Consider the following 19,173-nt stretch of genomic DNA (forward strand, 5'->3'; position numbering starts at 1 on the left):
GATCTTTGATGGCACTCACTAGGATTAGCGGAAACAAGTGAAGTAATTTCCACTAGCTATCTATTTCTAAAAACTGATAAGTGGGAACCACAAGTAGAAATTGAGGTTATTGTTCTCTAGAGCGTAACTGGAAGTACTGACCTGACAGTTGTCTGCAGATCACTATCTTAGCAGGATAAGAACTGGAAGACCTTTTCTGCTTGCTGAGGGAGGTTTGGAGAGGGAACTCCTGACAAAATCACTAGTCTGGGGCTGGTGCTAGAAGTTCAAATTGCATGAGTTATGTTTTTCTTCACCCACTGTTCTAGCATGTTTATAAATATTTCACAACCCAAGTTATCATCTCACACTTTACTTACTATTGTGTAGTGTGATCACTGCTTGACTTTTTGCATCTGCCTTGTACCAGGTGGTACTAATTTTTTTCTCTGTCATTCTGGTGTGAATTTATGTCCCAACAAAACTGACAAGCCAGCCAAATATTTGGTTTTCACAAGAGCAGAGAATCAATTCACACAGCACACAGTATAACTGACTTTCACCTAATGTGAATTGCAGGAAGCTCTAAAACTGAGACAAACTGATTTCACCCTCCTGTGAGGAGCACTTTGGTGTTGCTGCCTCTCTGAAGACTAGTCTTGCTGAGCAGGTGGTGACTGGTACTCTGTTGCCAAGTAGTAGGAAGTGTGTGGAGTGGCCTGTGGATCAGAGTCACTGTCTTACCTGAAATCACACAAGCCAAGTCACCCACTGGGGCTTAATGCAAACAACTGTCATAGGGTTTGTGTGAAGTCAGGGGAGCTGTGGGAGGATTACTATAGACACTGTATTGGATATTTAAAATCACAGGCCAGCTGTGTTGTTTAAAACCTATGCTTCATGCCTAAATCAGTAAATGGTAACACGTTTATGTGGCATCTTCATAAGCAGCAGTTGCATTGCTTGATGATAACTTGCTGTGACCGCTGTATCACAGTGGCATCCTACCTGCGTTTGTAAGTGATGACCTACGTGAGTTATGGTGTATTGTTGCAAAGTAAAACTAAATATCTCACAGTTTACCATCTCTGTTCCTCTTGGTCTGGCTAAAGGAAATTAAACATGAGAGTTGTATCTGGTTCTTGTGTTTTGGCCACACTCCAGCAAGGCACTTAAGCGTGTTCTGCAGAACGCAAGGTTAAGCATGCACTTAACTGTCTTGCTGGATTATGGGGAAAGGGGAGGACATTTACACTTGTCATATTTTGACTGTGACTTACAGTTTGGCCTTTGCTACTCGTATAAAAATGTGATTTACTGTAAATCTGCATGCTCTATGCACTTTTAAAGTAAAAGAAGCTGTTTACTAAAACAAGTCCCTTGCTTTCCTGGGTGTTGGAAGATTTTATTTATTTTCCCTTACTTGGCTGTGTGTTGTCTTTGTGGTGTTGCCCTGCAATTTGAGTTCTAGCCTCTCCTCTTCCCCATACCATTGTCCAAACTGGAGAACTGCAATGGTAATCAAGACAAAATTAACTCATCATAGATGCTTAGAGATCCTTGAAGTAATATGGTCACTAAGTTAAAGAATGTTCCTTTAAAGGAATTAATTCTGTAATGTTAGTTTATGGAAGTACCTAGTCTGTACTCCTAAAATGGTCTGCTGGTTAATTGAGGGATTAAAAAATTTAATATGTAAGCTGAGTAAATGCAGGTTGAAGTAGTCTTGTCGAACAGGAATGCTACAGAATCTTAGTTACCTGTTGAGAAAGCCCTGAAGAAACCTACATTGTAGAAGGAGGCACAAGTGTCATGATAGTGTCTACAGGGAACAAACGGTAATTTATGATGCTAGATTTTGGTTTCTGTATCATTCATTGAATTTACTTCTTCTGTGGCAACTCCAGCTGAAGAGGAAGTCTGACTTTGAGAGCCACAGTTCTCAAATGCTTTTAAATAAGATGCAGAGGACAGCAACTAGAGGGGTGCTGTTTCACTCACATTGCAGGTATTATATTTGTAGTCTTGCAGCATCTCTGGGCACGACTATGATGATTGCTTACAAAATACTACTATTTCATGTTTTTCATTAGCTGGAAGTAGACTAACAGCATACAGAACTGAATTGCATGTACAAATTCTTTGTGAACCACCAGTGATCCATAGATAAATTCAAGAGTTTCAGCAGTAGTAGATTGTATATAGCTTCATGCACCATTCTGAGTGTGGTATAAAATCAGATGTCAGTTCAGGTGGAAGATGTACAACTGCTGCTTTTTTTTTAAAGACCAAATCTTCATGCTTTAGCAGCATAAAGACTGTAAAGATGAAGATGAGAGAATGAACTTTATCAAATATATCATGACTTCTCACAGAATTTAGCTTTTGTAAAGCTTATGCCATTCCTGTTGATCTTCAACTGTGTTGAAAATGCTCTTTGTTCATTTCCCATGCAACAAAATTTATCTTTTACTTATCTTTGTATATTGGTTGTAATTACTTTGAAATCACACAGATCTTTTTTTTCCTTTCTGTGGATTTTTCTTTTAAAACAGAGTTCCTTAGTGTATCTTGAATAAGGTTGTAGTTTTGGATGTATTACTGTGACAGTCATAGGAATCAAATCACAATTTCTTGTCAAGTTATACAGTCTTTCTCTGTAGGGATCTGTCATGGCATGTGTAGTTGCTTTGAAACATTTCTTGCAGATGGAAGGGCTTGAAACTTGAAGGTTGGTTGTTCTTTGAACTTGGATTTCAGTAGAACAGTTGCGCTGTACAGAGAGTTCACTGAATATAGAACTGTAGTACATGGCTTGCAGTCCCTTAACAGGATAGTATATTTTTACTTAAAGTATTCATGAATGAAAACCCAACAAATTTCTGAAAATTAATTCATATTAATAATTCATATAAAACCTCAGGGTTAAACTGGTGTATTATTTTAAAAAAAGTTTGCCCGAATCTTTCTGTGCTTTTGGAATAGTAAGGCATTTTAAAATGTATGAAAATGTATAGTTAATTTTTAATTTTATGAAAAAATTACACCATCAATTCCCATGCTAATTTCAAATTAAAACTGTTATTTTTTTTTAAGAAAGTATTTAATTTGTGACAGAAATCTGTATAACTTCAGGCAAGCAGCCAATTTATGACTTTTAAGCATATTGTCAAGGCAACTTTATTATACTCATGAGAATATTTCTGCTGAAATAAGGCATACTGCCCTACAGCCAATAATAGTATTGAGCAATATTTAACTTAATGGTAAAGAACCAATTAATATTTGTACTGCTAAGAATACATTTATACATTTTGTGGTTTCTTTTTGTTCTGTTTTAATAAAAGATGAAAAAGAGTTATCAGTAGGACTTAAGAAGTGTCTCCCACTAAACTGCTCAAAACTTTTATAGTCAATAAAAGGAGACAGATTTGAGGTGTATGGAAAATATGCTAATGAATTTATCACAAATGCTTTAAAAATAATATAAAAAATGTGATCTGCGGTCTAGTCTTCCTAACATCAGTGAGGAAACTGCCACTGTTCTCAGAGGACAGATAGGAATGTGCAGTGAATTAGTGTAGCCCAAACTTAACTATTGTCACTATCTACAATGGGCATGATTTTTGCCTTTTTTTAAGTTAATATACATCAGTTAGTTAAAATTAAGTTAATTTTGATTTAGATTGGTGTAAAAGAGAGCAGAAGCTAATTACGCTCTCTTAAACTTTCCACTATTCTGTTATAATGTTATTTAGTAAACATTTGCGGAGTGGGCTGTAAGTCAAGGCAAGTCTAATGCTAAGAAGCTTAGAATGAACATGATAGATTCAAATGGGACTGTTAACTTCTATGTGGAAATGGTGATTATGCAATCAAATTCATGTAGTAAGTCCTTGATACACAACCAGAAAATCTACTAACAACATTGGGAGCTGAGTATTAGCTATCTTTACTCTGTTTCCTTTAAAAAACTGAAGCAGTTGAAAGATCTGCTATCAAGGTTTAAAAAAGAACAAAACCCCACAAAACCCCGGAACAAAGCAAAAAGCCCAACTGACCAAGGAAAAAACAGAAACAAATGAATAAAACCCAAACACTAAAACAGTGGCATTCAGGCAGTGGAAATGTTTGAGTATTTTACTCATAAGCCCTTGAGTAAATCTAAATGTGCTTGGATCAACTAATAGCATGTAAATGAAGCTCATTAAAAAAAAATTTTTTTGCTCCTACTCTGAATACTCACTAATACCTCATCACAAGACTATTAAAAAAATCTTAAGCATCTGGTGGAGTCAATTGGGGTGTAGTCATGAAATAGATCTTTTTTTTTTTTATTATTATGACTTGTGTGTTGTAGCTTGCATTTTTATGGGATAGGATGAATCTCCACGTTTCTTATAATGTAATTTCAACTTGTAAAATTTCCACTTTCTGGTTCAAATTCTAAAACCGAACTGTTCTGTAGGTTAACTTTGTAAATTGTAAGCAGTCAGTATTAAAACTTTACTCCGAGCAATGTCTGTGTAGTTCGTGTAAATTCTAAGTAGGCAGCTCCCATACTTTTCAGTTACAGTCAGAAGTGGGAATAGCTTTCAATATAAGCTTTGCACTTCTTTTTCCTAATAGTGAATTTTTCATGGACTCCCATTTCTTTTCTACATAAAAACAAAGTATATTTGCCACAGGATCGTCTTGGATATGAATCATCTCCTGCAGGTGGTCTTTCTTTCTATTATCTTTATAGGGGTGCTACTATCACTAGCTTTCTAATTTATGTACTCTAATGAAGAATCTAAATTAGGTGTGATGAATCTGGGACAAGTAACTCTTGTGACACTGAGATTTGTTTGTTTAAAATCAGGCTGGCAAGGCGTTCAAGCATGTGCTTTTTACTTCTTGATAAAGCAGTTAATCATATTTTAAAGTATAAGTGTGGATCGAAGAACCTTATTGAATCAGATCCTTTGAAGTTCACTGACCTGCAGCAAATTGAGAATTTCATAGCTGACTGTAGAATTAAGCTATCATTGCAGGGGATATTCAGGTTCAAATTTCTCATTAGAAAATAAGTCTGAAATGAGCTTTTTTTTTCTCCTGACAAATGCAGAGAAGCTGTGAAGAGGTTAAACAAAAAAATTGTTTTGGAATTGAATTCAAACTTTTTTGCACAGTTTTTCTCATTTATTTCTCTGCTTCAGTTAGAAGTACTTTGATTCAGAGCTTAACTTCCAGTTAATCTTTGAATCCTCATCAAATTTTCTTTCTCTTTTTCTAGGTTCTATTCATATTAAAAAATAGCTTTTTCCTTTATTCCAGTCTCCTCTGAATTATTTTTAGAGAGATAAAAGGAGACAACAACATGGCATAGAGTTATGTTCTACAAAATCCCATTAGTACTGAAAGCTTACTCTGTTGATACCTGAAGTATTAAATTTGACAGCTGCTGAATGCTTTCTCATACCAATGAAGTGACTTTTCATTGAAAGTAATTAAGACAATCACACAAAGTAGATACTGAGAGGCCAATTCAGTTACCTAGAATACACCTCTGCTGATTGTACTGTTCTCATTACTGCTGGAATGATGGTCAAGATTCCTAGTTACCATATATTGGCATAGCCCCACTGGAGTCTGCAGTGCTTTTTTTGGTTTGTTAGTTGAAGTTTTGCCTCCAGATCTGATGATATCAAATAAACCCTGATGATACAAAATAATCTGTGAATTGGAAACTTCATTAAAATTTAATTCACAGTAATTATTATGACAAATAAGTATCATATTTTACAAGCAGGTCTGTGCTAGGAGCATAAAATAAAATGTGAATATCTATCCGACTTCTGTGTTGGATGTGTTTTTAACTTTGTCCAGAGGAAAAGAGCAAAGAGACACCTTTTAAAATATTAGTTCAGGGGTCTTCATACATTATCTCTATCTATTTATCTTAAAACAAGGATTTGGAGTCTTTTCTTTGTGTATCAGGTTCCACCTATGATTCCTGCTTCTATAGTCAGACATGATTAATCCTCCATTCATCAAGGATTTTGGAAATGTGAGATTTCCCTTTTTTCTTTTTTTATTATCTTTAAAAAAAAAATTAGAAAAGCCAATACTATACTATTTGGGCTTGATCCTTGTAAGTTACTTGCTGGTTTCTTGCTTAGTTTTAGGGGTGGAGCAATACGGATACCTAAGGTAAACAGCTACTTCCTAAAATACACATGTGCCTGTAGTGGGTCTGGTGGTGGTGAGAACTTTGGAAAGACCAGGCCTTATTCTCTTGACTCAATTTAATCTGGCTTGAGAAATTTGCAGCCAGCTTGGAAGTTATGCGGTTCACCCTGTGAGCAGCAACCACATCCATCTGTTTCATCATGTAAAACAGCAGACACAGCCACTTTGATGGTGATGGTTAAACATATATAGCAATATAGCAGTGCATTATTCTGAATGAATGGTCTGAACGAGAGGTTTACACAGACACACTAAAGAGACAGCACCTCAAAACAACATCACAGCCAGACAACTAGGATACAAATGATGTATGCAACATGGTCGTATGACTGCACATCACACATACATGATGCAAAGATGGCTATGGAAAATACTCACTTTTTCACTTGAGTCTGCTTCCTTTTGGCTTCTGCACCCCTTTGGTGCATAGCAGGGAAGTAGGTATTTGTTTAGTGGAAGAAATTACACTGACTAACACAGACAAGCATTTTACTCATAAATTTATCATAGACTATCGCTGAGGAGACTGACCGACAACCACTACAAATGGTGCACTAAACATTTAATGAACCCAGGCTCCTGGCCCTGTTGAAACCCATGGAAGTTTTCAAATAGGTTTTTTGGGGGGTGGAGTGGAGGTGGTTGCGGGGGAGGTAGAGGGGACAGCATTTTATGTTGGAGTCTAATTGTTTGTCACTTAGGAATTAGAAATGATGCCTTGAAGGGAGCACCCTTTTCCTTTGTGTGATTGCTTTGTGTTCACCGCAAGCAGAACACAGCGTTCAGCAGGGGCTGGGAGAAGGGTGCCAGCCCTGCTTTCCAGGGTGGCAGATGGTGTTTCTATAACGTGTACGCATTAGTGCAGCACATCTGTGATGCTCTGTAAGAGAAGTACGTGCTGGCCTTGCGTGCAACTTAAATACCTCCAGAAAGTACAGTAGCTGTTATCCAAAACCACGAAAGGAAAAAACAGGATTGTGGCTTTTGTTGAATTCTCTCACCTAAGAACAACTATGTGGTAAGATTAATTCCACTGAACCTCCTGAGGAGTAGGAACAACTTACGTGTGCTAAATATTAACAGTAAGCTGAATGCACTTGCTTGGGTAACAAACTCACGTACGTGAGTGACAGGAGGGAATAAAATCCGCTCCTGCAGTGCGATGGAAGGGCTGTGTGTTACAGTAGCATTCAGTCACTATCTTCAAGTAACTAATGAAGCCACCAAAGGTTTGCTGGCTACTCCAAGGTGTGAGGTTTCCTGTGGTGACATGATATCCTTCCTTGGAATGCAGTTGTAAAATGAAAGCAGTGAGCTGTGCAAAAGAAGGCCGGCTGACCTGGGCCAGGAGCGGAATCCCAGTGAGAGCTTAGGGGTGGGATGGGCGACAGGGAAAGTGGTACCACTGTGAAGTGGTTGTTTATTTCATATATTCATTGAGTGTGAATATTTTATGTGCGTTGCAAATGAGTGTTTGTAGCGCGAATATTGATGGCATGAATTATAACTGAAATTTTAAATTGCTTTTTAAATACAGTTTCTGGTAACTGATGTGTACCGTACGTTCTACGGATCCCTTCATTTGAGGGGAGAAAGCGCATTTTTGTGTAACTTTTCCCGTCGAACCGATTGCTGCGCCCCCCCGGCCCCTGCGTTCTGCACCCCGCGCGTCAGGGGGCAGCGCCGCCCGGGTGCGGGTCCCTCTGGCCGAGGGGTCCCCAGCACCGGGGGGTCCCAGCACCGCGGGGCGGCCGGGGGCGCTGGGCCGCCTCCGCCTGGGGCCGCCGCTTCCCCCGAGCGGCTGCGGCCTCGCCGCCGGCCCCCGCGCTCCGCCGCGGCCTCCGCAGAGCCCCGCGCTCCGCCCACCTGTGATGTCACAGTGAGGAGGGGCTTCTCCTCGGCAGACTCCTCCCTCGGCATCTCCTTCATCACCATGGCAACAGCCTTATCTGCCGCCCTAGAGCCTTTCCCCTACAACAGCGAAATCAACAATGGCGCGAGTCAGCAGCGAGCCTGGCAGCGGCCCCTTCCCCCCCCCAGCACCGGCCGGCCCTCGCGCTGGCGGGCTGGCGGCTGGAAGCACAGCTCGGTGGAAGGCAGCGTACGCAAACGCTGCCCGGGAGTAGCGATGATAGTAACAGGTCATCTGTGAACCTGGCGGGTAACCACGCGGCCGGTTAGAGTTGCCCCAGTGAAGCCACCGGGAGCGCGGCGCTGCCTTGCCGGGGCAGGGCTGGCTGGGAATACTCCGGTGCCTACGGAAGAGTTTGCACCTTCTGCAGCGTAGCATCTCCGTAGGGGTGGGGTCTGGAGGATCAGCCCCCTTTAATTTTGGGTATCAAAAAGTTAAGATATGGAATACCTGATTTTTGCAGAAAAATAGCATCGAGCTGATTTTGCAAATAAAGCACAGTTCCTTGTAGTTCACTGAGGCAAACTCTCCCTGGAATTCCAATGTATAACCTGTAGGGCTAGGCCCATGGTACTTATAGCTCTAGTAACTTTTAAAAATCAATTTATGTCATATAAACAGTCTGTATTTTTGGTAACAGAATATACGGAGCCAAATTCTGCCATCGTAGGCATTGCTACAGTTCTCCCCAAAATGGTCGTTGCTGTTGAAGTTACAGTAGGGATTTTTTTTAACTTTTCTTAAAATTCACTTAATATATTGTAAATATTCAAGACAAGGTTAAAATATTTCAATGTTACTTAATATTTTAGCCAATCAAAAAATGCACTAACATTACGTGCCATACTTTTTAGTTAAGAAGGGTATTTATCTTCTTGAATTCACATGGGGTTTTGTATTTTGATCTCTTACAGTCTTATAAGTGACGGAGAAAGTCTGAGTGGACACATAAAGCATACCAGCAGAACTGTATTATACTAGTGACCCTGGACATGTCCTTACTATTATACTTTAAAAGCTCCCATTGATTTCCATGGAAGTTTTAGCTGTGCAAAGACTGCAGGATCTGGCTCCATAAAAGCATTATTTTACACTAGACTTAAATATATTTAAATACTTTAAAGTCTGCTAACAGAAGGGGTTCTTTACTACCACATCATATACAAGAATTACTTTTGCTATCAATGTATTCTGTGTCCAATAAAAAAACCCCACTATTGCTTATACTGAACTACAGGTGGTTCCAGAAACATTTCATCCATTGCAGGTAAAAACATTACATACTACTGTGATTTTTGCACAGATTTTATTAATTGTCAGGTCATTCTTAGGTTAGCTTGCTGGTGCGATATGTCACAGTTACCCTACAGAGAGTTCTTTGCATGCTGCAAGAAATTCTCGGAGCAGAAGTGTCATAAATGATAAGCATGCTGGATTTGTGATGCCTTTGATATCCAAAGAACTGCAAAGCAGTTATAAAATTAAATATATTTAATTCAATGAGAATTACTTCTGATCAGTAAGCATATCAAAGGTTCTTGGCCAATTACATATTTACAGTGTTCGTGATTTGTATGACATGTTCCAGGTCTATGAAGCTTGTTTCTAGTATGACATGGAGCCATCGTTAGCTGGCACTAATAACATGCTACTTGATCTTTTAAAAATTTAGTCCTTTTGTGCTGAGTGCTAGAACAAAATAGTTTATCAGCTAGAAAGGATGCATTGGAAAGCATGCAGTGCTTTTTATTTCTTGCAGAGTAAAAACCCACCAAAGCAAAGGTCAGGTCACTTTTTTGAAGACAGAGCCACTTTTTCTTCAAGGTTTCACCTACTGCCTGAAAAGAGTCATGATACTTATATTAGTGCCTGCTGTTAACCTTTCATAAACATAACTCTGCAAAACCCTGGGAGTGGTTGACACCATATATAAAATCTGTCTCATCAGTTTACAGTGGCTATAGTACAATGTCGACTAGTAACCTGATGAATACCTCTGTGCTAGTGTTTTTTTACGAGCAGACCTCGTATATTTGCTAGTCAAAATAAGTAGTTTGACAATACTTTTTTAAAAAAAGATTAGGTCTTTCTTTTAGCTTTCCTAGAAGACTCCATGTAAGTCAGGTTGATTTATTTCTGGCTATTCGGCCTATGGTATGAAAAACATTATTCTGAAACTAGAAGTTAGTAGGCAATTTCCTGGATACCACAGAGAAAGGCGCTGCAGTGAAATAGCTTAAATTCTCAGATTATGGTGGAGAGATACACATGTGACCAATTCATTGCAAAAGCCAGGTTTTTATTCTGGTGACTAGAAATGGATTTTGTTGTCCGTTATAAAGTACGTAAGCTTGAAAATTTTGGTCTCTATTTGCTGTAGTGAATACTATATATTCAGCCCTTGCCTATGAAGTGGTTAGGCAAAAGCATTGGAGAGGAATAATAAACAGTTTTTCTACGACCAGGACAACCTTGTTACTGTTGTGAACTGCAGCTGAAATTATAATCTCTAGCACATTTATTACAGTATCTATTGAAGGATTTTTTAATATTTTTTTTTAAAAAGGTGCTATTTACCTGTTCTCCTTCAATATTAAGTGTCGTTTCTTAGTGTTTTGGCTTGCTGTATGTCTGTATCTGTTACAGTAGCTTATTGCTGAAACCCTGTAATTCTGTAACAGCTAATTTTGCACTTTCCAGATCTTCACAATGAACAGTTTGTTGATAGTGCAGATGTGCAAGGTAAGTTATTTTCTCATTTAAATGCAGTTTAATAATTTAGTAAATAAATTTCATAATTCCCTATTTGTCTACGGTATGTAGATGGAAACAATTGTGATGCAGAACATGGCAACCTATGTACAAGTCGTGACAAATACAAACTGATGAAGGAAATATATATTAATTTTTTTTGTGGAACATACTGCTTAAGAAAAACTGAGAAACATGCCACTGTTTCATTATTTGATACACTTAAAATGGAATGCTTCCTTTAGGTGATGTCTCCAGAGCAAAATAAGGAGTAGAGTTCAGAGTGTTCCCATGACACTAAATATTTATAATAGAGTTGGGTTCAGAATTTAATAATGGTTTCTCTAAGTTTATCCTTTGGGATGAGATAATGGATAGTAATAGACATTTCTGAAGGAGTGTGCTGAGTTGGCAGGAATTTGTAAGGAAATATTAATTATTTTTTTTTTTGCAGCTGGTGTTTCTGAATAGTTACAAATTAAATTTTGTAGAAGTCACGCTATTTAGATGTGGTACTTAGTAGTGCGCATTTAATTAAACTACTGTAGGTGCATAGAAATACAGATTTCTAGGACAGCATGCAGTTTGGGGATTTTTTTAAATCACTGATGCATATGGCTTTGTAACTGTGCTCGTGCATGATAAAGCTTTTCTTTAAATACATAGAACCAATTGTTCATTTTCAAGTCATGATGGGCAAATCAGAATGAATACATGGTCATACTTGAAACATTACTGTTTGAAGTACTATATATTTCTGTAATTTTTTTCTTCATTACACTTGTTTCCAAGTTTGGATACGAAAAGCCAGTGGTCAAAGCCTTGTAAATAATTAACATTGACGATGGTATTTAAACTGCAAAGATTAATTACATAAATTCTTTGTCATTTTCTATGCAATGAAAGGATTTTATCTAAATCTGTAACATAAAAGTTTGCTTTTATCAAATATTTAAGGTACTTGATTCACAAATTCACCTTTCATGAATATTTATACAATTTATTCTTGTGAGCAAGTGAACAGCAAGAAATTCAGTGATTGGATTCCTTTTAATACGTATACATGGAGAAAGAAATTTTGCCTTTATATACACTGTGCTGTTCCATTTGTTTTCCAAAGATTCTACCAAGCTGTTTAAGCTTTACTTGACACACTACAATACGTTGCTGTTCACTGAGCTATTGGAAATCATCTCAACACGGGCATGTTTAAATTTATGATTTTGTAAAATAGACATTTTAACACAGCTTTCCTCGTAAAGAAATTTGATAGAAAAATTTGATATGCAGACAGTGCTACTACATGTAGGATATGATTACTAATTTCACATGGCATCTCTCCTTCCTAGTTGTGGAGTAACAGAATAACAGCTTGCTGTATTTATGAATATAATGCCAAAAAAGTGACCAGCTATCCTGAAATTTTCGCATTGGGCTATTGAGTTGAAGTGCCTTGAAAAAAAAAAAAAACAACACAAAAAACACCAAGTACATTTCAGTCCAGAATATCTTGAAGTACTGATCTGCTCTTTTAATAGCTTTAATAGGTTTAATAGGGTTTTATAAAGCAAACTTCATGAAAGATGTATTAGTAGTAAATTTACAAGTTATAGTAGCTGTAGTCCTCCTATGTTAGCAGAAAGAACAGATAGAACTACTGTATGTGTTGAACTTGGGATGCTTGGCTGCTATCCAGATCCCCAGGCAGCTGGTACATTAGACTCAGAGTACTAATTAAGCAGCCTATTCAAAATGGCTTTATGCACCACAAATCTTTGTGGTTTGTGCAATTTAAAAATAAAAATGAAGGAAAAAACTTGGCTTTACTGTTTAAAATTATGCCATGCTAACATTTTTACCTCAAATTGAGCACACACAGCTATGCAATGGCACCATGAGAGTTCTAGTGTCCACGATATGACTGTGAGCTCTTGATTTCATTGCATCTGTGTTTATTACTTTGTATTTTTCCTTTCTCAGGCTTTTCTGTTCGTGTTTTCTCCATATGTCTTTCTTTTCATCATCTATCCTTTCCTACTGTTTTCTAGTGGTAAATCTTGCACCTTATGTATCATTAAAAATAATGAGAAACCATATGCTCAAGCGGTTTTATGAACCAATACAAGATGGATATTTAAACAGAAAATTCTGTTTCATCAGAGCTCTTGGCTGTTTTTTATTATGAGCTGAAAAAAGTGAGGTATGTATCTAAGGTAAAATGGGAACATAATTCCTTAAGGCAGTGCTCGATTGACTGTGGTGTGGAGATGTGAACAAGCTGCATGTGCTGAACCGGGAGCAGTATTGTTAAAGTAGATGAGTTTTCAGGACCTGAGCTAGTATTTCCATATTGTACTTGCATCCTTTGGAACGTTTTGTCAACTTCCTGTTAGTGGTGATCCAACCTCTCTTGCCTCGTGACCTTTAGTAAGTTAATTTTTATGAGATTATGATAAAATACAGATTAGTGTTGGCTACACAGAAGGGATCAAGTATAGGAATGCTTGCCTAAAGAAGTACTTTACAGTAAAGCAGCTAAATGCATATTGGCTGAGTTCGAAGTGTACTACTCATCTTTCATTCATTTCTTTTTTCATTCTTGATGGAATAATAGATTTTGATATTAATATGGAAAGGCTTTATGGCGTACAAGAAAATTGGCAAGAAAGATAATAGCTGATAAAAGGTAGTCATTACTAATATTCACGTTGACCTTCGTTGGGTTGTGTCTTATGTCCATTTAGATGTCAATGTGGTTGAATTGCATTCCAGTTTGAGAAGTGTTTGCGCTGAAATGGCGGTTAGGTTTTCTATTGACCGTCACTAGCTGTTGCATTACATGTGCTCCCTTTAGAAGTTGTCTCATTCTGATGCCTGTAGGTGCATTCTGAAAGCCAAGTGGGACTGCTTCCAAAGCATCTCTGGTTGAGGGCTCTGCAAGAGCCATTTTTCTTTTAAGGACTTAAGCAAAGTTACTGTACTCAATGCATCTGAACACATATGATGACTGGAAATTAATAAACAATTCTGTCAAATCTAACTCATTCCTTATAAACTCCTATGATTCCTGCAGGCTAATAGGAGGAAGATCCAGTGAAACTCGGTTGGTTTTTCTTCTCTTGAGTCAAAAAGTTTTATTTAAACTATGCATAAGGAGTGTATCTTCTAAGCAAAGTAACGCTTTTTAATGTTGGAACAATAATGTTGACTTAACTGTAAATAGTAAATCCAGGCTGAAATACAGAGCCAAGCTGGTAAGAAGAGCAAAGTCTGGGACAGAACTAACTATTTAAAAGTTAAGAACTAGAAGGTTCTCCTTTTGTGGTTGAGTTATATAATATAGCTGCTTGTGATAGCAGGCTTAGGTGAGGCGTTTTGCAGTCCCCTCTTTTTATGTAAGTGTAATATTTTAATAAAGCCATTGTGAATATATAGAAATGATTTTTTTAGTGTTTGATTGACTTTTGATAATTTGGAACTGCATTATCAAAGGGACGAGTCTTCTGACTGCACAATAGTATTTAACTTCGACAGCTATTCCTTGAAATTTTTGAATTTCTTTCAGCTCTACTTAGTCTGTGTCAAAGAACATTGTGAAATAATTTGATTTAGTAACTGGCAATTGGTAGTCTTCTGCAGAGAATTAATTTTTTTTTCTTTCAAATGGGGTTCATTTTATGTTGACTTCAGTATCATGAGCCCCAATCATAATGTATACATAATAACAACAGAATTAGTTTATTACTGTGAAAAAGCATGTACTGAATTAGAATAAGGCATTCCTCTAGTGCTAGTTCAAGTGAAATTCAAGGAGTTGGATCACTTTCAAAATAAACAGATTGGTGACTGATGTACTGTCCGTTGTTTAAATGTGTGTTTACTGCATACATGATGTGTAAACTAAGTATTTTGCTCACTTGCTTCCTCCCAGCACATAACGTATTGGTCTTTAAAGTGGTAGGGGTTCCTCACCTCTGAAAGCTGCTACACAATTTTTAATGGCTTTGTTTCATGAAATGTTCAGATAACAGATTAGCAGTCTGTGGCAAATGTAGTAAACACAAAAAGGCTATATATGGTAAGTCTGACTTGCTGCTTTGATACACATAATATTACTGATAAAACAACTTCTCCTGATACGACTTAAAATTTTGTGCACTTCTTTGCTTGTTATCCCTAATGGAGTTTCCCAGGATGCAGTTCATGTTGAATGAAGGGTTACAGCAGCAGCAGACATCAATGATAAAATTAGAAGCACAGGGAGCTCCTGGAACAGATTTCTGGCACTCAGGATCTACTGTGACATGTGCATGTGCAATGTAGAACTTGCTTTTGTGGCACAGGAGTGAACATAATATTATTTAATTTCCATTTGTTCAGATATATGAGCAGTTGGGTGTTACGTTTTGTCTGTTACTTTCAAATGATAATTTAAACTGTACTTTCTTATAAAGAAATAATACCACCTGAATTATGTGTCTGTGCTGGAGCTGTGGTAGTTTGTGAAAAAGTCGTATGAGTGAGAAAACCAGTGAAATCTGTGCCTTAAAATGTTTGGTGCACATACATTCTCTTTAATAATTAGCAATGTTTCAGTGTATAAGAACCTGGGCAGGAGATAATTTTGAATAGTCTTCCATGTACTTGTCTTCAGATGCGAGACGGGAACACGCTCTAGTAAATTTTCCTTATATTCCTCTGCTGGTTCACAAAGCTAGATGTTTCAGCTGACACAGGTTGGTCAGTGGACCATAAAATGGAAGACTTTTTGATAAATCTGTAAGATTTCTTATCATTGTACAGAAGCATGTCTTCTTCCACATACTTTTCTTAAAATGCCTTCAGAATTAAAGATGTATGTAGACGTGAAGTGTTGGCCTGTCCTTTGCACGCACCACCCACCCTCCCACCCTTGTAGGTAAGTTTAGTTCATTTTCTGAGTATTGAGGGCTAGAAGTTTGATCATCAGTAAGAATTATTGAGAATTGTGACTTAAAGCAGGCAGTAAAGATATCAGCATTTAATTTTAAAGCCATATCTGAGAATTATTTATTTATTAAAAGTTTTCTCTTTAAAAATCTAGATTTTTTTACTTCGGGGTGTAGAAATTGAAATTATATTTAAATTATTTTACACTCTCCCCCTGACACAGGTTGTTAATCCAGAATGAGTAAATCATTTAATACAGCTGAAATCAGTTTGGATTATAAGTTATCTGCGGACATGCAGAACTTTCTCATTAGTACTAATGCTGTTCAAGATGTAATGCCATAGCTAAACTAAACACAGAATTGAAGTTGAATAAATAAGGCAGTTAAAAATATATATACACATAGCGTGTGCTTTTTTAGAAAAAAAAAACTGTTTAGGAAAACCAATGAAAATATACTGAGGTGGTATTTTTTAATGTGGAAAAATCAGAGGTTTGTCAAACAGCAGGAATACAGAACAGTCTTTGTAGGCAATTCAGAATGTAGAATGTGGTTCAGAACTAATTGATGATTACAAGACAACTGTTTCTGAGCCTGTCTTATATAAAATGCTTTATAGGTTTAATGATAGGATAGCCCTCAGGGAAGTTAATAGCTGTTCATATTTAGCCTCCAACAACCCGAGCTACAAAGCTCCAGACAAGCATTTAACTTTTTGTGTACTTGTCATAAATGTGGGAATCTTGCTTTTGATAGTTTTTCTTGGGTCTGCTTTTGCATTATCTCTGCCTTTAACTCTGTTGCTGTTAGAGGGAGGTTCCTGTGCTCTCAAGTGTGGTGTCCTGAGAGTCAAAACATTAATTTATCGTTATTAATATAGCAAAGGCAGCCCTGACTAGAGAAAAATGTGGAGTCATGGAATAGCTTAGATGTTCCTATTTGTTTATTTTAAAAAAACAGACAGATCCAGCTGTTCCCAGAAACTGTTGTGCCTTGACTGTTTTATCTTGATATTGCTTAATTTTCTCAATAGAAAAATGCATTTAGATGTGGCAACATGGAAGTGTTTTGGCCTCACATAAAAGGTGATCTCCTAGTACCTGGTAGCAGTCTGTCTTCAGTCTCAGAATCCAGCTTTTGCAGAGAAAAGTGGATGATCTCTGAGGACACATCAGTCTGTGGGTTGGCTCTCTTTTAGTACTTCTTCACTTGGGACCAATGAGACTGAAAAGTGTGTGACAATACTTTTAAGTATGCATAAAAGACAGCTAAAAGTATTATTGTGCCTGGAACATGCTGCAAGTTCTTTTAAAAAAAAGTGATGCAGGTTCTGATGTTAAAAGGGTATAATCTGTGCTCTCCCTGCCTAGAACATAGAAGTGGTATGTATTTTTTTTCAGTGTTCACAAGCTTAAGTACTTTGTTGTTATTGTTCCAGATATCATTATAAACCCATTCATTTCACAGTTGCACGCCTGCATCGCCAAAAAAGGACTTGGGTCCCATTAGCCCAATATTCTTGTTTGTGGATACTGTCTCTAGATTGGGCAGAGACTCATCAGACATTTAGAATGAGAAAAAAGAGAGGCAAAGAAATAAATACAATTTAAAAGAAATCTTTTATAGAGCTAAGAGTAGGCTCTGCATGCATAGTAATCTTATATCTCATAGTTACAATTCTGTGCAATAATTAAGATCATTTAAGTCCTGAAACTGGTTTTCTGCACACAGAAGAACTGGCACACCTGTAGAGAATATAACAGAAATTTTTATCAAACCTGTGGGATGGACGTTGTCTGTTGTTTCCTCTGGCTTTTACATTACCAGATTAAAAGAGTCTATGTTGCTTATTGTCGCTGTAAGGATGGTTTTACTCTTGTTTTGAAAGCCCTTAAGGAAGATGGTATTTAGGAAAGGTGAAATTATGTTGAATAAGGGCAACTGTTCAGATGCCCTGTTACTTCTGAGTCAGATAAAATCTGGCATACTGTTTTGAATAATAAGATATAGCATTTCATTTATTTGAATACATATGTCCCTTGCTAGGTGCCGAACTTCAGAACCATTTTAAACTTGTATTATCTCTATAATGACTGTTACTTTGATTGTTTTGATTTGGTTTACAGAGGAAGACAGCTTGCACACAAAAGGCAGTTTGTAATGTATTCTCATCAGTATTAACTCTTATTAAAGATTAGGATGAAAATCTCAGGATTTGAGTTATATAAATCTGGGGTAAACATTATGTGATCAAAATCCATGCCTTCAGTTTAATTCTTTCTTGTAGATTCTTTTGTGATTTGTGTATAATAATTACAGGAAAAGGTTTAATTCTGTTTAGGATTTTGGGGTTTGACTCTTTTGCTAAATGCCTTGCTCAAATACTGGGCAAAAAGAATGGAAATTTTTCTTGACGTGAAATGCTAAAATACATTTAATCCTGACATCATAATATATGTGATCCTACTATGTAAAAGGATAGAAATATGCTGAGGAAGAGAACGAATAGAACAAAAAAAAAAGTAAAAAAGGGTGGATGGAGAGTTATTATCTGGATATTTTTTTTGAAGCAGATTGTTGTTACTTTCTCATCAGGCGTGTGATTTGACCTGTACATATTAAATAATGAAAACATACCATACTAGGTGGCAGGTTTGAAAACAACAGATAGGGATAGTTTATGACTGAAAAATACTTCTAGAACTTATTTTCTTGACCTATTTGTGTTGTCTCCAGCCATCATTCTGAATGCTGCCAGGATAGATTTAGCACTTTCCGTAATACAAACATCTGATTCCCACCACAACATAAATATTTGATACCCTTGAATTTATTATGTCATTTTTCTGCTACAACTTTAAGATCTGAGCCCTTTTTACAGTGGGGACTAAAGCAGAACTGTTATAGCACTTTGGTAATAAAGGGGCTTTGTGCTGCATCCTTGACCCCAAATTTATTCTGTCTCTTGCACTATGCATTCTTTCTAACAAAGATTTCTGAATCTTAGTGTACATACTTGCTAGAATAAAAGTCTTATTTATAATGCAGTGTAGTAGAATGTTTACCCCCTTATTTTCATTCCCTAAAAATAGCAGGTTGCCATTTATGAGACAATAGCAGTAGTAGATGAGGTGGTGAAATAACAGTGTGACTGCAAAATAACTTTATGTCCCTGACCTGGAGATGGCCTCTGCGCACAGTTTCAGCTTTGGAATGATCTCATCTGAAGTACATTAATGCAGCAAAAGCAGCATTAACAGTATCCTACAAACCCATTTAGAGAGGATTATGCTACTGTCCCTTCATTCAGCCCCTCATATGTCACACATTTTGTAAACTTTCAGAAAGCAAGTTCTTAAAATTGAC

The 19,173-nt window shown here is 37.1% G+C and overlaps 1 protein-coding gene across 4 annotated transcripts in view; it reads right to left on the reverse strand.

The window, feature by feature from the left end:
- The window catches only part of PEX5L (peroxisomal biogenesis factor 5 like), a 149,701-nt gene that overhangs the window by 33,209 nt on the left and 97,319 nt on the right, over window positions 1-19,173 (reverse strand). For 2 of the 4 annotated variants that reach the window (XM_080410056.1, XM_080410059.1), the window contains one exon: window positions 8,080-8,184. The exons of 1 other annotated variant lie outside the window; for it this stretch is intronic. In XM_080410056.1, the coding sequence (XP_080266182.1) occupies window positions 8,080-8,184 (105 nt within the window). Of the gene's footprint in view, window positions 1-6,591; window positions 6,631-8,079; window positions 8,185-19,173 lie in introns of those variants that run through there. One more of the 4 variants, XM_080410058.1, reaches the window with a different exon arrangement.

Source organism: Falco punctatus (genome assembly GCF_963210335.1).
Source record: "Falco punctatus genome assembly, chromosome: 13".
Taxonomy (NCBI): Eukaryota; Metazoa; Chordata; class Aves; order Falconiformes; family Falconidae; genus Falco; species Falco punctatus.